Source organism: Gossypium hirsutum, chromosome A06 (assembly GCF_007990345.1).
Source record: "Gossypium hirsutum isolate 1008001.06 chromosome A06, Gossypium_hirsutum_v2.1, whole genome shotgun sequence".
NCBI classification, from domain to species: domain Eukaryota; kingdom Viridiplantae; phylum Streptophyta; class Magnoliopsida; order Malvales; family Malvaceae; genus Gossypium; species Gossypium hirsutum.
This window is the reverse complement of record NC_053429.1, coordinates 927,716-946,602: the sequence shown is the minus strand read 5'-3', so window position 1 is coordinate 946,602 and position 18,887 is coordinate 927,716. Positions and strand designations below refer to the sequence as shown.

At 31.3% G+C, this 18,887-nt stretch overlaps 2 protein-coding genes across 5 annotated transcripts; one reads left to right on the top strand and one right to left on the bottom strand.

Moving 5' to 3' along the window:
- The first annotated feature begins 5,214 nt into the window (after positions 1 to 5,214).
- LOC107938930 (5'-nucleotidase domain-containing protein 4) lies at positions 5,215 to 11,399 on the top strand. 3 transcript variants are annotated; one of them, XM_016872196.2, is made up of 19 exons: positions 5,706 to 5,745; positions 5,952 to 6,038; positions 6,201 to 6,283; positions 6,522 to 6,841; positions 6,939 to 7,016; positions 7,141 to 7,361; positions 7,723 to 7,815; positions 7,996 to 8,079; positions 8,363 to 8,479; positions 8,609 to 8,714; positions 8,811 to 8,873; positions 8,973 to 9,026; positions 9,217 to 9,274; positions 9,567 to 9,643; positions 9,896 to 9,966; positions 10,050 to 10,110; positions 10,213 to 10,272; positions 10,719 to 10,781; positions 11,039 to 11,399. In XM_016872196.2, exons 3-19 carry the CDS (start codon positions 6,268 to 6,270, stop codon positions 11,159 to 11,161), a joined length of 1,665 nt encoding a protein of 554 aa, XP_016727685.1. In that variant the 5' UTR covers positions 5,706 to 5,745; positions 5,952 to 6,038; positions 6,201 to 6,267; the 3' UTR covers positions 11,162 to 11,399. The 3 variants fall into 3 exon arrangements, with proteins under 3 accessions (XP_016727684.1, XP_016727685.1, XP_016727686.1); XM_016872197.2 differs by lacking the exon at positions 6,201 to 6,283 and having other exon boundaries at positions 5,723 to 5,745; XM_016872195.2 differs by lacking the exons at positions 5,952 to 6,038; positions 6,201 to 6,283 and having other exon boundaries at positions 5,215 to 5,745.
- Positions 11,400 to 12,291: 892 nt separating this feature from the next.
- Positions 12,292 to 17,769, bottom strand: LOC107938913 (probable LRR receptor-like serine/threonine-protein kinase At2g16250). Of its 2 annotated transcripts, none has more exons than XM_016872165.2 (5): positions 17,180 to 17,769; positions 15,083 to 17,058; positions 14,867 to 14,995; positions 14,128 to 14,156; positions 12,292 to 13,230 (listed from the first exon to the last, which is right to left on the bottom strand). In XM_016872165.2, the coding sequence occupies exons 2-5, from the start codon at positions 17,020 to 17,022 to the stop codon at positions 12,629 to 12,631; spliced, it is 2,700 nt and encodes an 899-aa protein (XP_016727654.1). In that variant the 5' UTR covers positions 17,023 to 17,058; positions 17,180 to 17,769; the 3' UTR covers positions 12,292 to 12,628. The 2 variants fall into 2 exon arrangements, with proteins under 2 accessions (XP_016727654.1, XP_016727655.1); XM_016872166.2 differs by having other exon boundaries at positions 15,083 to 17,061; positions 17,180 to 17,759.
- Positions 17,770 to 18,887: the final 1,118 nt, after the last annotated feature.

Sequence of the window (18,887 nt, the reverse complement as noted above, 5' to 3'; positions counted from 1 at the left end):
ATATTTACTTAAACGATAAAAACTTGAAACAAACCAAATAAAAAATAATATTAACCCGAAATAGCTTAAACAAATAACCTGAAATGATCCAAATCATAATAGTTCGACACAAAAAATTGAACCCCAAACTCGTACGTTTGGAAACAAAACCAATTCGAACCCAAAACTACCAAAATTTGAAATTGACCCAAACTAGTGTTTGTTGTTTCAATAAAAACTGTGTCAAACAATAGTTAAAATCGAAAGCACACCAAGTAGCTCGAGGACAAAAGAAAAGTGTATCGACAATTAATTAATGATACAACCATCATATTTCACATTCCATTAATATAAATCATGCATGAAAAATTTAATATAAATATAAAAATTCAAACTATTTATTTTATATAAAATGCTGTGAATAATTTAATAAACATTGATATATATATAGTATTTTAAATCAATATGATAGAGATATCAAACTGGTTTGAAAACTTATATGCATAATAAGTTCAGTATATATAGTTTGATCAAATTAGTCTCTTTACTGTTAAATTAATTAATTTAGTCTTTATACTATTAAAAAACCAATAAAATAAAATTATAATAAAATTAATATTTATTATTTAAAAAATGACATGATTTTTTTTCTTTATTATCATAGTCCCTCGTAAATCTTAAATAGGAGAATAATGCGCATTAGTGCACTCGAACCTATATCCTCTTGCACTGACAAGAATATTGCTATCAATCGAGCTGAGACTCAATCAATTACTTACCTTTATTTTCGTTGTTATATAATCATTTTATATATTATAAATGTATCAAATATAAATTCAATTTAAAATTAGGGAATTCTCTTTTGTGCCTAACTTGTTCTTAAAGTGCCTTTATGTAACCTCATGAATCACGATTGATTTATTAAAAATTTATATAGAAAGGAATTTATTCAAATTCTCTTTATACATTATCTCTTATAGAATATTGGATCATGTTGATTAATATATTATACAATTAAAATAAAAATAAATTATCATAATAAATTATATGCAATTATCACATGCAAAATTGTTTGTTTAATCATCATCATATAATAATCACATTATGGACCATATATGCCAAAATGTAATACAATTACTCATGATGGTTGATCAAAAACCACTATAATATATACACTATTATTTAATTTTTTTTAATAATTTTATTATAAGTACTTATAGTCTCTCCCCAAACCATAAATAAGAGGATAATGAGCTTCATCACATTTAAACTCCCGTTCTCCTGTATTGAGAATAATGTATATGTCAATCGAGCTAAGACTCAATCGACATTTAAATAGTTTATTAAGTTAGTGTCATCTATTAATTAGGTTTAGGTTTCAACTCAGTTGAGAAATTATCGAAAACTCATTCTTTTTATAAGATAACAAACATATGGGTATTTTTGTCATTTTGTATTTTATGGAAAATCTAAAAAATTACACATAATGATATTTGAATTTTACCATTTTAAGCAATGTTGATTGAATAATCTTATTATAGGTTATTATAATTATATCTGTTCTTTGACACCATTTCAATTCATAAATAAAAGGATAATACATTTAATGCACTTGAACCCATGTTTTTTTACATTGACAATAATGCCCATACCAATCGAATTAAGACTCAATTGACACTGAAAATATTAATTTTTAATAAATTTAAAATTTTCAATGAATTATCAAATACAGCCTAAACCTTTTGATTGGTAGGTCATTCTCATACTTTAAGAATAAACTTTGGTATATTATAATTTGATTCAAGTTGATACATGCTTACGTAAATATTCCATACAATTTTTATTTTTATTTTATATTATGATATTTAGATTTTTTTTCTTTTCAATTATTATTTATTTAAAATTTTATTGTGAAGACAAATATATACATTGAATTGATACATTATAGGCTAAATTGTGTATATATGTTGTTATTTTAATTGGTCAAATTGATTTTTTTTTTTGAGATTGAGGAAAATAGGTCGATTTTAGAGAGAGTATGTGGAAGCGCGTCCAATTGGACGAACTTTTGCTGACATGTCAAAAAAAGGGCCTCGTTGGAAGTGTTTTTTGAAAATTCCAAAGAAAATGTGTTTAGCTAAGCGCACTTTCTCTAACATGTCAGCAAAAGCTCGTCTAGCTAGAAGAACTTTTCTACCAACTATGCAGAAAATACGCTCAATTGAACGCACTTTTCATACTTTTTCTCTAAATCTGAAAAAAACCACCTATTTAACCAATTTTAAAAAATAACTACATACATAATATACATATATATGTGTGTAATGTATATTATCTAAAAATAGTGGACAGGATTTGATCAACATTGCAACTCAAATGGGAAAAAAATAATTATTTATGTTATCACTTATCACCAAAAGCAAAGCAAAGCCAGAAAAAAAAAATAAAAACTTTTCAAATAAAAACAAATGATTGCACAACTCTTTTTCATGATCCACCAACAAACACTGCCTCGTCTGCTTAAAAACATTCACTATAAATTATAGGGTATATTTCGTAATTGGTAATCCAACTTTTATAAGTTTTTATTTTAAATATCGGAAATAAATCTTTTTTGATTTTAGGCAATTTTTGTTAGCAACTATTTTGATTTTGGTCCTTGATAATTCGATGTTTATTTTAGTTATTTAATTCAGTAAAATTTTATTTTGAACACTCATTGTATTTTATTTTTTATTTTTTTATTTTTTAGAATTAATTTTAGTTCTTCCCAATAAAAGGGAAAAGCTTGGGATTTTATACGGAATTACATGAGCTTTTATAGATAGATACTTGAGTTTTTATAAGAAAACCATTTTATATTATTAATTTCCTTTATTTTTTAGAATTAATTTTAGTTTTTTCTTGTAAAATGAAAAATCTTGGATTTTATAAGGAATTATCTAGGTTTTTATAAGAAAAAAAATTATTTTATCATTTTAATTTTTTATTTTTAAAATAATTTTAATATTTTTAGAAAAAATGGAAATACATGAGTTTAAATAGGAATTGAGTTAAAGTGAAAACTTAAGTTTCATCTCAACAGCTAAATAACTCAATTCCCCATAATTTTTTTAAATAAAATTAATTTTAAAAGGGGAAATTAGTGACCAAAATGAAAACTTATAAAAAGTTGGGCAATAAAAATAAGTATAAAATAACATTTTCTAACCCCAAATTAATCGTGGGTGACTAAAACGAAAAAGATTGATAATGGCAAAGACTAAAATGCAGTTTTTTATTTTCAGTACTCAAAATGAAACTTATGAAAGTTGGGTGACTAATTATGGAATTTACTTATACATTCTTCTTCAAGTTTAAAACTTTACCTCGAATTATGTACATAAATATTAAAATATTAATATATAAATAATCGGGCAATTCGAGTTTAAGCTCAACTCGAGAATGATTGAATCGAATTTGATTATTCTCAAATCAAACTTGAATATTTTGTATGATGTTCTCATTCACACCCTACCAAATCTAACTTGAAAATTTCAAATTTTATAAAAGATTCTTGTATTATGCATTTTTTGTGGATTTAGTACCTCTATTTTAATTTGATCATTTATAATGTTTTGCTTTTCGAAAAGTGTATTTTTTATACTAATGTCAACTTTTTTTCACAAATGCTATCAAATAATTTGATATGATTTATTAATTTTGGATGTGGCATATACACATTAGCATTTTTTAGTGTAAATTACAATAGAGGTTGCTCAATTATGGATTTTTTTATTTTTTGATTACCTAATTATGAAAAGTTATAAAACGGTCATCTAATTATTTAATTGTCTTTTTTTGGTCACCAACTGGCTAACATAAAAATGGAAACATCTTAAAATTCAAGATAGTTGAGTGACCATTTTACAACTTTTCATAGTTGGACCACAAAAAAAGAAATTTATTGATAGTTGAGTGACTATTTTGTAACTTTTCATAATTAGGTATCCAAGAAGAAAAGAAAATCATAATTGGGCTACTACTAATAGTTTACCCTAAACTATTTCAGGGAAAAATGTTGAATTACTGAAAATATACATTTTTAAAAGTAAAAGGACTATAAATAATCAAATAAAAAACACATAGTTCAGGGACCTCTATAAAATTTGACCAAGAAAACAGCCACAAATAATACACCACAGAATCCCGTAATCCTCGTGGTGAATGAAAAGACGACAAAAGATTGTACAACTGTTTTCATCAGCCTCTTAACAAAGTACTGATGCACGTGTCACTTCATTTTTGCTCTTCTATTTTAGGTTTAATTTTGCATTTAGTACTCCAATTATGTTGAAGTTTGATATTTAGTCATTTTCCTTTAATTTGATATAAATTTTTTTATAGTGTTATTAGTAAGTCTAAATTCCCCGTCAAATTGGTCATTAAGATAATTTTTTTGTAAATGAGATCTAAGGGCTTTGACCCTAAATTTTTAGAAATTCTCATTAGATATTTTAGTTTTTACTATATTATTTTTAATTTAGTATTTAATAATTTTATATATTTTTTAATTTATTAAAACTTTATATGTAGACACCTCAATATTTTTTAATGTTTATATTTTATATATTACTATAAATTTAAATTTTATGTGTTATAAAATTAACAATATACAAGTATAATATAATATGTTATAAATTTAGAGGACGTTTTGAGCTGGGCTTGGACTTTAAATATTCAAACTCAAATTCAATTCATATTTTAAATGGGTTTAATTTTGTTGCTCAAATTTATTTTTTGAACCTAATATTTTTATCAAAACCCTCTTAAATTTCTAAACCTGTGAGCTTTAGTAGATAACTCAACTTATGAGTAGATCTAACGGCTACATTAGCATTATAAAAGGAAAATTAAATTGGGTTAACTGCACTACTAGTCACCTAATTATTAATAAACTTTTTTTTTGGTCACTCAATTATTCAATTTTGTATTTTGTATCACTAGTGAGCTAATGTAAAAATGAAGACACCCAAAACTTCAAAGATAGTTGGGTGACAAAAAAAGACAAAACTGAAAAGTTGAGTGATAATTTTGTAACTTCTCATAATCGGGTGATCAAAAAATAAATTTACTAATAGTTGAGTAGTAGTTTACCCAAAATAAATCTCAAATTTTAACATATTATAAGGACTAAAACTAATATTATACCTTTTTCATTTTCATTTTCATTTTCCTTTAACCAGTATAGAGCGAGAAAATTCAGATCAGAAAGAATTGAATTCCCTCCCTTTTGTTCTCTTCCACGTTTTTCCCAATTAACCAAATAAATGGATAATTAATTCATTATCTAGTTTCGATTCCGATTCCAATTTCATATATGGGAATAATAATATTCCCCTTTTCTTTCCTTTTAAATTAATTTTCCTTTCCCCCAAACAGAGTACAATTTAATTCAATTTAATTGTTAACTCGTCTTTTCACCTTCCATTCTTCCTCGCGTCGTTGTTTATCTACAAATCTAATCACCAAATTGTATTCCCACATTCCCAATAAATTTTTTTGTTCGTCATCAGAATCAGATTCTCTTTTTTTTTTTTGTCTTTTCAGTTTAGCACTTAATTTCTCAACAATGCCTATTTAATTCCACCACAATGAGAATTCCCAAGAAGAACGTTGCCTTTTGCTTATCCCTCTTCTCCCCTGAATTTCCCGCTCCTTTTTCTTCCCGTATACTTCGATTCTCCACTGGATTTCCCGCCAAAATTAGACCTATCCACACTGCAGGTTACACTACTTAGCTCATCTTTTAGTATGCGTTGTGGCATTTATCATCTTCATTTTTTGGATTGTTTTTTGTTTGGTTTGTTGTGGTTGGGAAATTGTTTTCGTTTTTGGTGTTTTAAGTGTAAAATTGGAGGGAATGATAGAGTTTGAAAGTTAATTTAGTTGGAAAATTGGATTAGTTTTGATTGAGGAATTGGAATTTTTAGGTGTTACTTGGCGCATATGTTGGAAGATTCTTAGGCTTGGAACTTAAACGTGGGTGCGCTGTTTGATCTTTTGATTTGACTTCTGAGGTAAGATGTCAAGGTTTTCTTTCTTGCCTGTTTGTCTCTAGGAAATTGTACTGTTTTTAGATTTTAAAAAGATTTTTTTTTTGTAATTTCTTCACGGTTTTAATTGACTAATGTTAGAGTATTGTGTTGATAATGCAAAGGTATTGTCCTTTTTGGGTGCAGCTGAAGCGAATAATACCTTTGTGTTATCAGCATAATGAGGCACTCAGGTTCATACTAATTTGATTGTATGAGTCATCTCGCTGGTTTGTATATCTAATACTTGAATTCTCATATGAATCTATCGAAAATGTTAAGATGATTGTTGTGAATATGTTGCTGGTTTAATTAACCGGGCTTCTAGTGGCTTTTGGGAAATATTCATTCTTTGGGGACATGATGATTGTTGTTGGCATGAGACACATGTTAATGGATTAGGGAATTTGATTGAATCATTTTTTGCCATTAGTGCTAACCCCCTTTTATCCATGCCAATATATTCAGGGTTTAATCAATCGAACTCTCACTACTCAAAGGACGATAGTGCTGGGACCATTTTAGGTGATAAAGCTTCACAATCTCATCTTATGGCCAGCAGCAACGGTGTTGAGGGACTGCATGTATGGTCATCTCCTGAAGGAGGATGTAAAATTGATATAGGAAAGCAAATTTTCTGCAACAGGTCGCTGAATATGAAGAATATTCTTGCTGTTGGCTTTGATATGGATTATACCTTAGCACAATATAAACCTGAGACTTTTGAGTCCCTTGCGTATGAAGGCACAATCAGAAAATTGGTGTATGATTTGGGCTATCCTCAAGAGGTTTGTTAGGTTTAAGCGTTTTTACATCCAACTGAGAAATAATGTTGATTTTGAGTGATATGTGGAGGCATGCTGATAGGGATAAAATTTCATGCAGTTACTAGAGTGGACTTTTGATCCGAAGTACATGGTTAGAGGCTTGGTTCTAGACAAAAAGAGAGGAAATATCTTGAAGGTTGACACATTTATTTTCTGCTACAGTTATCTCTAGCCAGCTTGAAATAATAGTTGTCTGTTGCTCTCTGTCATCTACTGTGCTTGACTATGTTTGTTTCTTGTGATGGTTGTCATTTTAACAGATGGATCGACATAAGTATGTTAAAGTAGCATACCATGGGTTCAGAGAGTTGTCAAAGGAAGATAAAGTTGGAACCTATGGGAATACGCTCATTCGGGATTCTTTTGATGAGCCAGATTATGCCCTCATTGATACACTCTTTTCACTAGCTGAAGCTTACTTGTTTGCTCAACTTGTTGACTATAAGGACAATAATCCTGGAAAAGTTCCTGAGGGTGCTGAGTAAGAAATTTAACTACTGCTTCTTCAAGAATTTTATAACTATTTAAATTTCTGTGTTACTGCTTCTTTCTACTCTTCTAGAAAAATCCAAACAATGTTTGAAAAGTTGCCATCAGTGTAACAGGTAGTTACCACATGCTAGTAGTAGTTTTTAACGAGATATATTAAGTTACAAAGCAGTACACGTTTGTAATTTTTATTTGATTCTACTATATAATTGCCAAACAGTAATATAAAAAAAATGCTACATGGTTTGACACTCAATTATAACATAAAGTGAGAACTGTTAGGTACTTAAATCCTGATTCCTTTTATCAGGTTTTGTATATTGAGCAATCCCTACTATAAATGATGCTTTCAGTTACTCCCACATGTACAAAGATGTTCGTGCTGCTGTTGATTTGTGCCACAGGGATGGAACCTTAAAGCAGATGGTTGCAAAGGATCCTAAAAGGTAATTAAACAGTGACATTGGTTTTATAATTTTAAATTACAACTAAGACTAAGATTGGTTGTCAATCTCTATTTAAATTCAAGAGAAGCTGGCAAAATGGGGCAGATTTTTATTTGTTAGGACATTCTCTGATAATGCATTTTGAGATTTTTTTTATTTAGTTTTCCATATCATTGTCAGGTATATCAATGAAGATACCTCTATAGTACCAATGTTCAAAATGCTAAGGGATTCTGGCCGTTCTACATTCTTGGTGACAAATAGGTATATGTCTCTTGCTGATTTCATATCTTCATTGTTTATGCATGAAAAGTAGTAAGGGATTCAATGCAAATTTCTTGTCCTTTTTTTTTTGAAGAGATTTTGCCTAATGTTGGAAGATTTTGGCACACATGCTATAGATGGTTTTGGTTTTGTACTTGGTGATTCTTGAGTTTTTTGCTTTTTAATTGAAAGTATGTACAAGAGCTTCTTTATATTACCATATCCGACTTCCATTTTCTAAGGCTGTTTAGAATGATAAGTTAACAATTGAAATCTCTTGCAGTTTATGGGACTACACAAATATTGTAATGAACTTTCTCTGTGCATCTCGTACATTGGATGGTAGTCTCAGTTGCAATTTTGATTGGCTCCAATATTTTGATGTTGTCATCACTGGCAGGTTTAGTTTCCTCCTAGTTCATCATAATACTAGTAATAGTTTCTCTTTTCTTTTTATTAATATCTACAACACATGTTTTCTGCTTTCATCCTTTGATTTCTGACATTGAAGATGAAAGTATCCTTACAGTGCAAAACCTGGATTCTTTCAAGAAGAGAACCGTGCCAACATTTTTGAGGTTGAACCTGAGTCTGGAATGCTTCTCAATACTGACAATGGAACTCCTATGCCCCAGGTTGGTTGAAATAAACTATCGTAATTCTGGATTCACTCAGTAGTATGTCTATGTCATATGGTAATTTGGTGATTTGAACACATTTTTTGATAAAAGGTGGGAAGTACATCGCCGGAAGTTCTATTTAAGGCATTAAACAAGAGTTGCCGAGTCTTTCAGGTATTTTGAATACTATCTAGTACTGGATATTGACATATTACATCAAATGTATTATTAGATATTATGAGATTACGACTAAAATTTATTTGAACTTTTCAGGGTGGCAATGTTGCTCATCTTCATAAGTTGCTTTCTATAGAGTCAAGTTCACAGGTGATTCTTCTTTGTTTGATCTGGTGAATCATAAAAGAGTTGTGGTCTTCATATGTGTCTTTTCATGTAATCTTTCACTTGTTAAATTCCATAGTAGATTCTCTAACATAGTTTGGTCCCTGAGTCCACCTTGGAGGTCCTTGTTTCATTGTTTGTCTTTCATTATCTATTAGTTCCTTGCTTCTTTTAGGTGCTTTATGTTGGTGACCATATCTATGGAGATATTTTGCGGAGCAAGAAGGTTCTTGGTATGAATTATATTTATTCTTCATCCCCTCCTTTTTCCTTGTTTTCTGTAGCATTTAAATTGTTCATTATTGTTTATTTTAATCTTGTGAGATTGACCTTTAAAGTTTGGTATCTAAATGGGAGAATTAGTACTTCTAGTCTATGGAATATAATTAGATTTTGTAGTATGCACTCCTCATTTAATTTTCTGTATGTTTGTCATCATTATTTTCATTGACTGTTACGTTATTTTCATTGCTGTTAAGATGAGCAAATATTGTGCTTTTAATTTTGTAATTTACCTGTGATTAGGATGGAGAACAATGCTTGTTGTTCCAGAGCTTGAGAGGGAGGTCAAATTGCTTTGGGAATTAAGAGATATGCGAAAGGTGGGTTTTACATGTTTTTTATATGATGTTAAATTGAGATGGTTGCAATGGTCTTTCAATCTTATATTATTTGGATAATATAGTGTAAATTTTTATATTTCATCGAGAAGAATCTGTTGTAATAACAATTAATTCCATAGCTTGAATGATTTTCTAGTAATGAACATTTTGCTCGCTTCTTTTCTTTTGATGCATATTTGTTACCACTGGTATTTTATTTTGCTTGCGATTAATACTAATGCTTTCATGCAGCAACTAAGGTTGTTGAGGAACGAGCGTGATCTTGTCGAAGATCAAATTCATCATTTGAAATGGTCTCTTAAGTAAGTGCCTATTCTATCATTCAAAACAATGTTATTAATACTCGGTTTTTGTTGTTGTTAAGAGTTGCATTCCTATTGTTCAGATTTGAAAGTTTTCGTGATGATGAAAAACAGAAAATGACTTCTGCTTTGGGTGAACTGGAGGTTAGGCTCTATAAGTCATCGATCTATTTTATGTAGTGCCTGATGAAATATCGATTTAAAGGTTTCTCAGATTTTTTTTGTTCAATGTTTTCCCTAAAACAGTCTCAAAGGGATCAAGCACGACTTGCTCATCAACAAGCTCAACGGGAGTGTCATCAAAAGGTGGAGGAACTCCCTTGTTCTATTCGCTTAATAGTATGAGCAATGGTAAAAATACCAAGAAGGCTCTTGAACTAGTTGTTGGATTGTTGTTTGCCTTATTTATTAAAAAGAATGGGTAAATTAGTCCCTATGCATTAGATTAAAGAGCAAACTAGTCTTTTTTGTTAAAAATTTCATTCTTTAATGTTAAAAACTGATGTGGCTGACGAAATAACCAAATAGATACATGTCTGAGGTATAGAGATTTGTTTGTTTTTAATAGTAAAAATGAATGGAATTTTTAACAGATGGACAAGTTTGCTCTTTAATCTTACATATAAGGATTAATTTTAAAAGGGGCAAAATGCAATTCGACTTTCAGTAGCAGGGCCTCTATGATATTTTTACCTATGATCAACCTTTGAATCCAGGCACTGCAATGCTTATTTTATCTTTTCACGTAATAGTTCCATAAGATCTGGGGACAACTCATGAAGACTGGCTATCAAAACTCTCGCTTTGCCCATCAGGTACGACTAAACCGAACCATCCATCATCCTTCTTATAAGAGTTTGATCACGACCCATCAGCTGACTGGATACTCTCATTTCGCACCTTTGGGTGGCAAAGCCTTGAGAGACCGGTTGGTCATCCAAAGAGGACAATAACTACTTATGTGCATGATACAGTGGGTCGTAACAGAGCTATAGGAGTTTGTTGTAAACCGTGTAGAACGTTTTATTCGTTATTTACTGAAGTTGTTCCATTTTTTTTTTGCACGATGCAGGTCGAAAGATTTGCTTGTCTATACACTAGCCAAGTCTCCAACTTAAGCTTGTATTCCCCAGATAAGTATTATAGACCAAGTGAAGATTTCATGCCCCATGAATTTCATATTCTTCCCCTTTGAAAAAAAAAGAAGAAGCAAAACCTCAAAAAACCCATATCTGGAGGCTTAAAAACATAGCCTCAACGTCCTCATTTTATGTTCTTGTCCATGCAATCATGGCTTCCTTTACTGTATTTAATTTACTCATTTAAATCCTCACTTGATTGAAAAAGATATATATATGCTTTTGTACTTTGTCTTGATCCTTGATTTTGCACCCTATTAAATGTTGAGATATGCAAGAGAAATTGTCAATTAATTTTGATTCTCTGTTTTTTTCTTTTGGTTTGGTACAATTAGATTCAATGTGTAGTTTGATACATAAAATTTAATTGTGGTTTAGATATATATGTGAAACTTTAATTTTGATTTATATATTGGATAAATATAAATATTTGTGGTATGGAATATATAAATATAAAATGATGTTATATTTGTTAATAATTTGAGAATTGGATAAAATCAAAATTTCATATATAAAATTGTATATTAGAACAAAGTTTAATTAATATTTTGTTTATGTACGATTTTAAGATTTATCACTTTTTGATTTAGTGATATTGTCTAACGTAGGAGGTGAGCAAAAATCGGTTATCATAGTTGGTTATCAATTATAAATCTTCATAATTTAATTTTTCAATTTTATCAACTTTTGATATATATTTTTCTTAAATTAAAAAAAAAGTTTTATAACCAAACCAAGTAATGTTATAATCAGTTTGGATTGGTTGGTTTAATAAAAAACAAACAGATACAAATTGGTAAAAAAAATTCTTATGTCAAAAGATTTTTACTCTATTAAATGTTAATTGTCAAATTTTGTTAAAAAAGAATAAGGGTTAAATTTATAAAATATATAAATATTGAAAACTGAATTTATCATTATGCCAAAAATAAAAATTAGGACAAAACTTGCAGTTCAACCCATTTATATTTAAACAACAATTGTACCCAAAATTAATGCTCTAATTGATTTGATCATTTGTCCAATTTTTACAACATTGATCAAACTTTAAACAAATTGCTACAAGTTATTGTACATAAAAGGGAAAAAATTGAGTTCAACTTAAAACTCAAGTCTGTTGATTAATTAATTTAATTATGAGATTGATCGATTGAGTTTGAATTTCAGATTTTTTTAATCAAACCAGTTAGATCGAATACTCTCCCCTAATTTAATATTATGTTGTGGTAGTACTTATAATGCAACAAAGAGTACTAATGCAACTTTACACTCTATATAGAAAGTGACAATTACACTGAAAAAATGCTGCTTGTAATGAGAAATTTGACTACAAAACAAGCTTTGAAATATCCAAAAATTCTCAATTCACGCAATAGTTTCCCCGTCTTGTCATCATAGCCAGCTTCGGCTGCTTTGGTTAGGCCTAGTCGGAGCCTATAAGGTTTCCTCGTAACACAGCTATCAAACCCGAAGGTTGAACCGGCACTAACAATCTTTGATACAAATAGCAAACACTCAATCGGCTAGTTCTCATCTAACCTCTCTGTGTCCTGTATGTCGATTGGCTCAGGGAAAATTTCATTCGACGACCTTTTATTTGAAGACGAGTGATCGATATTCCCACTACTATGAGAACCTACTCTACTTGATTGCCTTATACCACTAAAACCTTCTCGGTTTTGTTGACCCGAAATGTTGGTGTTCTCAGACGAGCTTTGTCTCCAACTACCGAAGAATGCTGCATTCCACGACCGTCTCGATGAAGTCGTTCTTAGCTTCATGGAGCTAAAACTCTCTTCTCGTACAACTTTCAACGGGTTTTCCAATGCTCGAAGTATATGTTTCATTGAAGGCCTTTTTGATGGTTTTGGATTAAGGCATGATCTTGCTATAATTGCCATTGCCCATACTTCTTCTAATAGATCTTCATCTACTATCAATGATGGGTCCATGATTTTTGTCACCATTTCTTTATCAGATATGCTGATGCATGGTAAGGTTTGCTCGAGCCATTCCTTCGTAGATGTATCTTCCACTTTACTGATCCCAAGTTTCCCTGTTATAAGCTCGAGTAATACTTTTCCGAAACAATACACATCGTAGGCGCAAGTAGCTGAAGCAGAACCTGTCCGTTCCAAAAGAAACATAAGAATATGTTGAAAAAAGCCTATGAAATGATGTATTGTTTTATATTTCGGAATCTCTGACCCCAAAACCAAGGGCGAAGACAAAAAAAATTTATTGGGGGGAGGAGCCAGAATTGAATTATAGAATTTTTTTAGTGATCAAAATGTAATTTTATCATATATTAATTTATAATTCCATAATTTTTTAAGGGACTAAACATAATTTTTTCAAATTCTGGAGGGTCAAAGTGCAATATTACTATAAACTAATTTGTAATTTTATTATTTTTAAAGGGACTAAATTGAAATTTTTTATTTTTAGGGGGCCAAGGTCCTTGCCAGCCCCCTTGGGGTTGCCTCTGCCCGGAACTATGGTTTTTAGGGATAACTCAAAGTTCCCCATGCAAATCGTATCATTTTCAACAAAGAGGATAAAAGTAAGCTATTGTAATAGGAGTCGGATTGCACTTTGCCTCCTCTACTAAAAAAATAAGTAAATTAGTCATTGTATGTTATTAGATGAAATAACAAACTGCTCCTTCTGTCAAAAATTCTATCCATTTTTAATGTTAAAAACTGGTCCATGTATATTAGAATGGGGTACACATGGTATGCCACAAGTAATTGTCTAGTTATTCCGTTAGCCATGCTAGTTTTGAACAATAGAAATAGATGAATTTTTTAACAGAAATAACCAATTGGCTTTTTCATCTAATGTACAAGGACTAATTTACCTATTTTTTAAGGAAAGGGGACAAAGTGCAATCTAGACTCTTAGTAAAAGGACATTCACGGTACTTTTACTCAACAAAGGGTATACGCACACCCGCATAAACCAAATGGCAATGTATACATAACTAAATATATTAGAAACCGTGAAATAGAATTTTAGGTACCTGAACCTGAGGGGCCTGGCTCAGAGGTCCTGCATATCACAAAGAGAAATTTATTAAATCTCCGAACAAAATATACAATACCGGAGATCAAATTCTGACAACTTTGATGATTGTATGCATATTGTTTTACATTTACGAGCATCGAGATTGGATGTTAATGGATAATAGAAACACACGTGTCGAGCTATTTCATCACTCTATTTAAAAGTTTATAACTCTTATCCATTACTTAACTGAGTCGGATTATGAGTATGGCTAACCTCGTGCATGTCTGAGTTTCCTTGGATATCAAGTTTTGACAGTACCGATACCGTAAAACATGTATTGGAAACAACCCAGCAAATGCAAACGTAGCACAAACAGTCAAAAACAAGGTACTCGTCAAGAGCCAGGCAACTAACTGGGCCTGCAAGCCAATAACGGTTCGATTATATCATTCAACCTTACATATGAACCTTGAGCCAATCCAGTATTGACTCCAATGTATTGGCTTGAATAAGGCCCGGCTTACAATAAGCATAGCAATACGGTACCAAGTGCTTTCATTATAAGATAAAAAGATTGGTGAAAACAATAGGGTGCCGGAACTGCATACCGAAAGATGCAAAATTGGGTATAGTTAAAACTAGAAGACTAGAATATAAAAATAGAATGCAAAACCGGATATACTCGGTTGTTTCAAAACTGCTAATACTAACTCGAAAAAAAGGTAAAATAGAGTAACTTGTATGATACTTACCCCGGCTTCTGAAGCAACCTCATGAGCACCTTTTGGTGTGTATCCCCTTCTTGGCAATGAACTTCACTCAAGCTTCCAAGTCTCACTTCAAATTTATCATCAAGAAGGATACTGCTTGCTTGAATATCCCTTTAACCAAAAAAGTAAATACGGAATTAATGATTGATACTATAACGAAAAGGGAATTGTGAAGCTCGTGAAAGTTGTAAAATTTACCTGTGAACAAGGGGAGGGTTACATTCATGGTGTAAGTAGCATAGGCCTTCGGCAGCTCCGGTAGCTACTTTCAACCTCGTAATCCAATCCAAGGACTTTAAACTATCATCATCCGAGTTGATAGCCCTGTAAAACGAATTAGCCAAATCTCCATTCGGCATATACTTATAGACCAAAAGCTTATCAGTTTCATGCTCCAAGCAGTGCCCCAAGAGCGGGATGAACCTCGTATGAGAAAGCTTTCTGAATAATTCCAATTCCGTGGTATATGATTCTTTCTTGAAAGAGCTCGAATTGACCTTTTTGATGACCACAGGGATACCACCTTCTAAGATGCCACGGAATAAGTCACCCGAGTGACCATGCTTGATAAAATTCGTGTCACTAAAATTACCGGTTGCTCGGAGCAATTGCTCGTATGTGAATGGATCTCCGGAACCGGATACATTTGTAGGATCTTTAGGAAGTTGAGGAGCGCTATCACTTTCCCGAACAGGCCCTATATCAGTACTCCGTCTTTGATTTGTAAGCCCCGTATTATACCGTCTCAAGAGCAGCACTAGCACCAATACCAAAACTAAAATGAAGCCAAGTCCACCAAGTACTCCGGCCAAGATAAATATCCATCTTCGGCTCCCAGAACTAGATTTTGCAGCAGTTGATGGTGGTGCCCCGGAATTATCAAAACGTAGCCCTCTTTCGTTATAAAAGGTCCTACAATCATCCAAACTCCTCTGGTTCGGTCGTTGGAAGCAATTCATGTTAACACTAGCATTCCTTTCATCGTCATTAACTATGCCTTGCAAATAGTTACCCGAAACATCAATGAATTTGAACATCCTGAGCGAAAAATCCAAAGTTCCATAAAACAGATTGTTTGACAAATTAAACACGGCACCCGGAGCAACACTATGGTTAGAACTAGGAGCTGGTAAATGACCCGAAAAGTTGTTATTCGATACATCGAAGACTGTCAAATTAGGCATTGACCAAAAACTACCATTAACATCACCATCAAGCTTGTTCCCACTCAAATCCACAACTTGTAACTCAACAAGATTCGAAAACAAATCAACCGGTAAACGACCTTCGAGCTCGTTGTTTTCGATTATCATCTTTTGTAAGCTTTTCAACATGGTGAATTCAACAGGTAATGATCCATACAATGAATTTTTACTAAGATCAAGTTCAAGTAACTTAGAAAGGTTACTAAATTGAACAGGGATTGAACCAGAGAGGTTATTATCAGAGACATTTAAGACTTTAAGAGCTTTTAATGAAGATAAACTAGGAGGAATTGACCCAGATAAGTAATTTGAACTAAGTTGAAGCTCTTCAATGTTTATAAGTGACCCAAAGCTTAATGGAATCGACCCAGTAAGTGAATTAATCGAAAGATCAAGTGATTTTAAGTTCTTCAATTCACCCAATACAGAAGGAATTGAACCAGCAAGGTTATTGTTACTAAGATATAAAGAACTGAGTCGGGACGAGTTACCGAGTGAACTAGGGATTGAACCAGAGATATTACAAGATCGGAGATCAAGTACTTCGAGATGAACCAACCGGTTTCCGAACAAATCAGGGATTGAACCGGGAAGAGGGAACCCGGAAGCGTTGAAAGAGATTAAACGGGTCAAATTCAGCAATGATTCGACGTTGAACCGGGGATACAATCGTCCGATTCTGGTTCTTCTTAAACCGGAAACGGTGATGTTCGTAACGGTGCCGTTTTGACATCGGATGCCGGTCCAGGTGGTGCAAGGGTCGGTTTTGATCGGCCAGTCTTTGCCTCGGAGACCCAACGATGAACGGAGGTCGAGTAATGCTCGCCGTTCGGTTTGTGAGTTTATTGTAACTGGCTGAGTTAACACGGACTGAGTCAAGAACGAGATTAGAGCTAAAAATAAGATTGGTAACACATTTCTTTGAGCTCCCATTGATGTAAATTAAATCCTCATGAAGCTCTGTGTCATCTTCTTCAATTAAAAAAATAAAAACAAAAAAAGATTAGTTTCTTATCTTGTTCATTACCATTAAATAATCCAATAAAAATAAAGAAATGGGAAATTTTTTGTTTCTTCGTAAAATTCATACCTTCGATCACGAGCTTGAATTCTTCAAAAAAAAAATTTAATAATTTAACCAATGAAAAATAGCTAAAAAGGGGTAATCTTCAAGATTAAGCTAAGCTAACTAAAATGGCTAACAAAGAGTTGTTGTTTGTTTCTCGAGAAAATTTTTTAAAAAAGAAGAATAAATGAATGATGGCACGAGCTTTTAAGAGAATGGGGGTCATAAGCCATTAATGAGTTAAAAAAAAAAAGGGTTTCATTTCACCATCCACCGAAGCTATTTAATGAAAAAAAAAATGGTCTTCCAATGAACTGTAGAAAAGATTCTTTAACACCCTTTTCACTTAATTATACGCCTAATTTACTTAAAACTCAGCAAAGAAAAGCAAAGCAATGGGGTTTTTTTGTTTGTGAACCAGATTTTAGCTTCAATGGTGGATGGATTTTTATGATTTTTGTTTCCATTGACTTGGAAAAACTGGGAAAAAAAGGTGTTTTGATTTTAGTCGTGAATGGCCGCTGAGGTAAACAACAAAATTTGTGATTATGATTTATGAAAAAGAAAAAACAATGAATGCTTTCGTTTCATATCATTGCGGCTTGTAATCAATCAAATAGTAAAAGCTTGGGAAATGATATGAGATTGAGTAGTGAAGTTTTTGGTTAATTTCTGTTTTTGGTCCCTATATTATTATCAAATTTGGATTTTTTTATTCTTCAATTCAATGTAATTTTGTCCTCTAAAGACAACAAAAACTATTCTTTAAGCTAGTCTTTTTCTCACTTTACTTTTTTTTTTGGTCAAAGTGGTAGCTAAATTATAAACTTCATCTCGTTTTACTCAAAAAAGTGTATGAAGTTTAATAACATGTCACGTTTTTATTGGCTGATATCATGTTGTGGTATAATAGTTTAAATACTATTTTTAATAAAAAAATGTAAATACATAAATGAAAAAAGTGATAAAATTTGAGACCAATTTTACATTTAAACCATTTTATAATGTCATTAATAGTTAACTACTTCAATTAAAATGTTAGGGTGGATATCTTTTCTTAAAAATACACCAAAAATTTTGAAAGCATAATCATGCAAATTTAAAGTATAAAAATTAAATCTTTGATTTGAGAATATAAGAGAAATGATAAAGTTTTGGTCAAATTAATGATTTTAGTCCCTTAATTTTACTCAATTTTGGGATTTAGACTTTATCATTAATTTAGTATAATTTGATTTTTGCTTTTATAATGTCATTAGTTTATTTAAATAATTTACAATGATGACATGAATTTTTACGGAAAAAGAACCCTTTCAATGCAGAAACGTTTACGTAAACATAATGAACTAGATCGTGCAAGAGAAAAAAAATCAATTTTGGGATTTTAAGCGGAATAGTTATTTAGTGTTTAATTATTTTGGAGTTGGACTTCGTAAATACATTATAAAATTAAATTGTATCAAGTTAAAGTGTAGAGATTAAATTTATAATTTAAATATAATAGAGGGACTAAAATCACAATTTGACCTAAAATCTTCTTATTTATTTTTCTCGGAAAAAGAACTATCAATGGAATTGCTTTCTTTTGGCCCACTCTCTCTGTTCCCATGCCAAGTTGTCAGTTTGGATTTGTAACTATATGTTAAAATTTGTTATAAGTATTAGTACTCTTTGTAATTATTGTAATTTTATTTTTAATAAGGTTTAATTTATGATTTAGTCCTTAAAGTAT

Bases quoted from the DNA above. Each gene is read 5' to 3' on its own strand.
- LOC107938930 (XM_016872195.2), top strand. From the start codon at position 5,613: ATGAGAATTCCCAAGAAGAACGTTGCCTTTTGCTTATCCCTCTTCTCC. The intron at 7,362-7,722 runs GTAAGAAATTTA...TGATGCTTTCAG, and splicing joins AAAGTTCCTGAGGGTGCTGA to TTACTCCCACATGTACAAAG. The intron at 9,967-10,049 runs GTAAGTGCCTAT...CCTATTGTTCAG, and splicing joins CATTTGAAATGGTCTCTTAA to ATTTGAAAGTTTTCGTGATG.
- LOC107938913 (XM_016872165.2), bottom strand. From the start codon at position 17,022: ATGGGAGCTCAAAGAAATGTGTTACCAATCTTATTTTTAGCTCTAATC. The intron at 14,157-14,866 runs GTAAGTATCATA...TGTGATATGCAG, and splicing joins AGGTTGCTTCAGAAGCCGGG to GACCTCTGAGCCAGGCCCCT. The intron at 13,231-14,127 runs GTACCTAAAATT...TGGAACGGACAG, and splicing joins GCCAGGCCCCTCAGGTTCAG to GTTCTGCTTCAGCTACTTGC.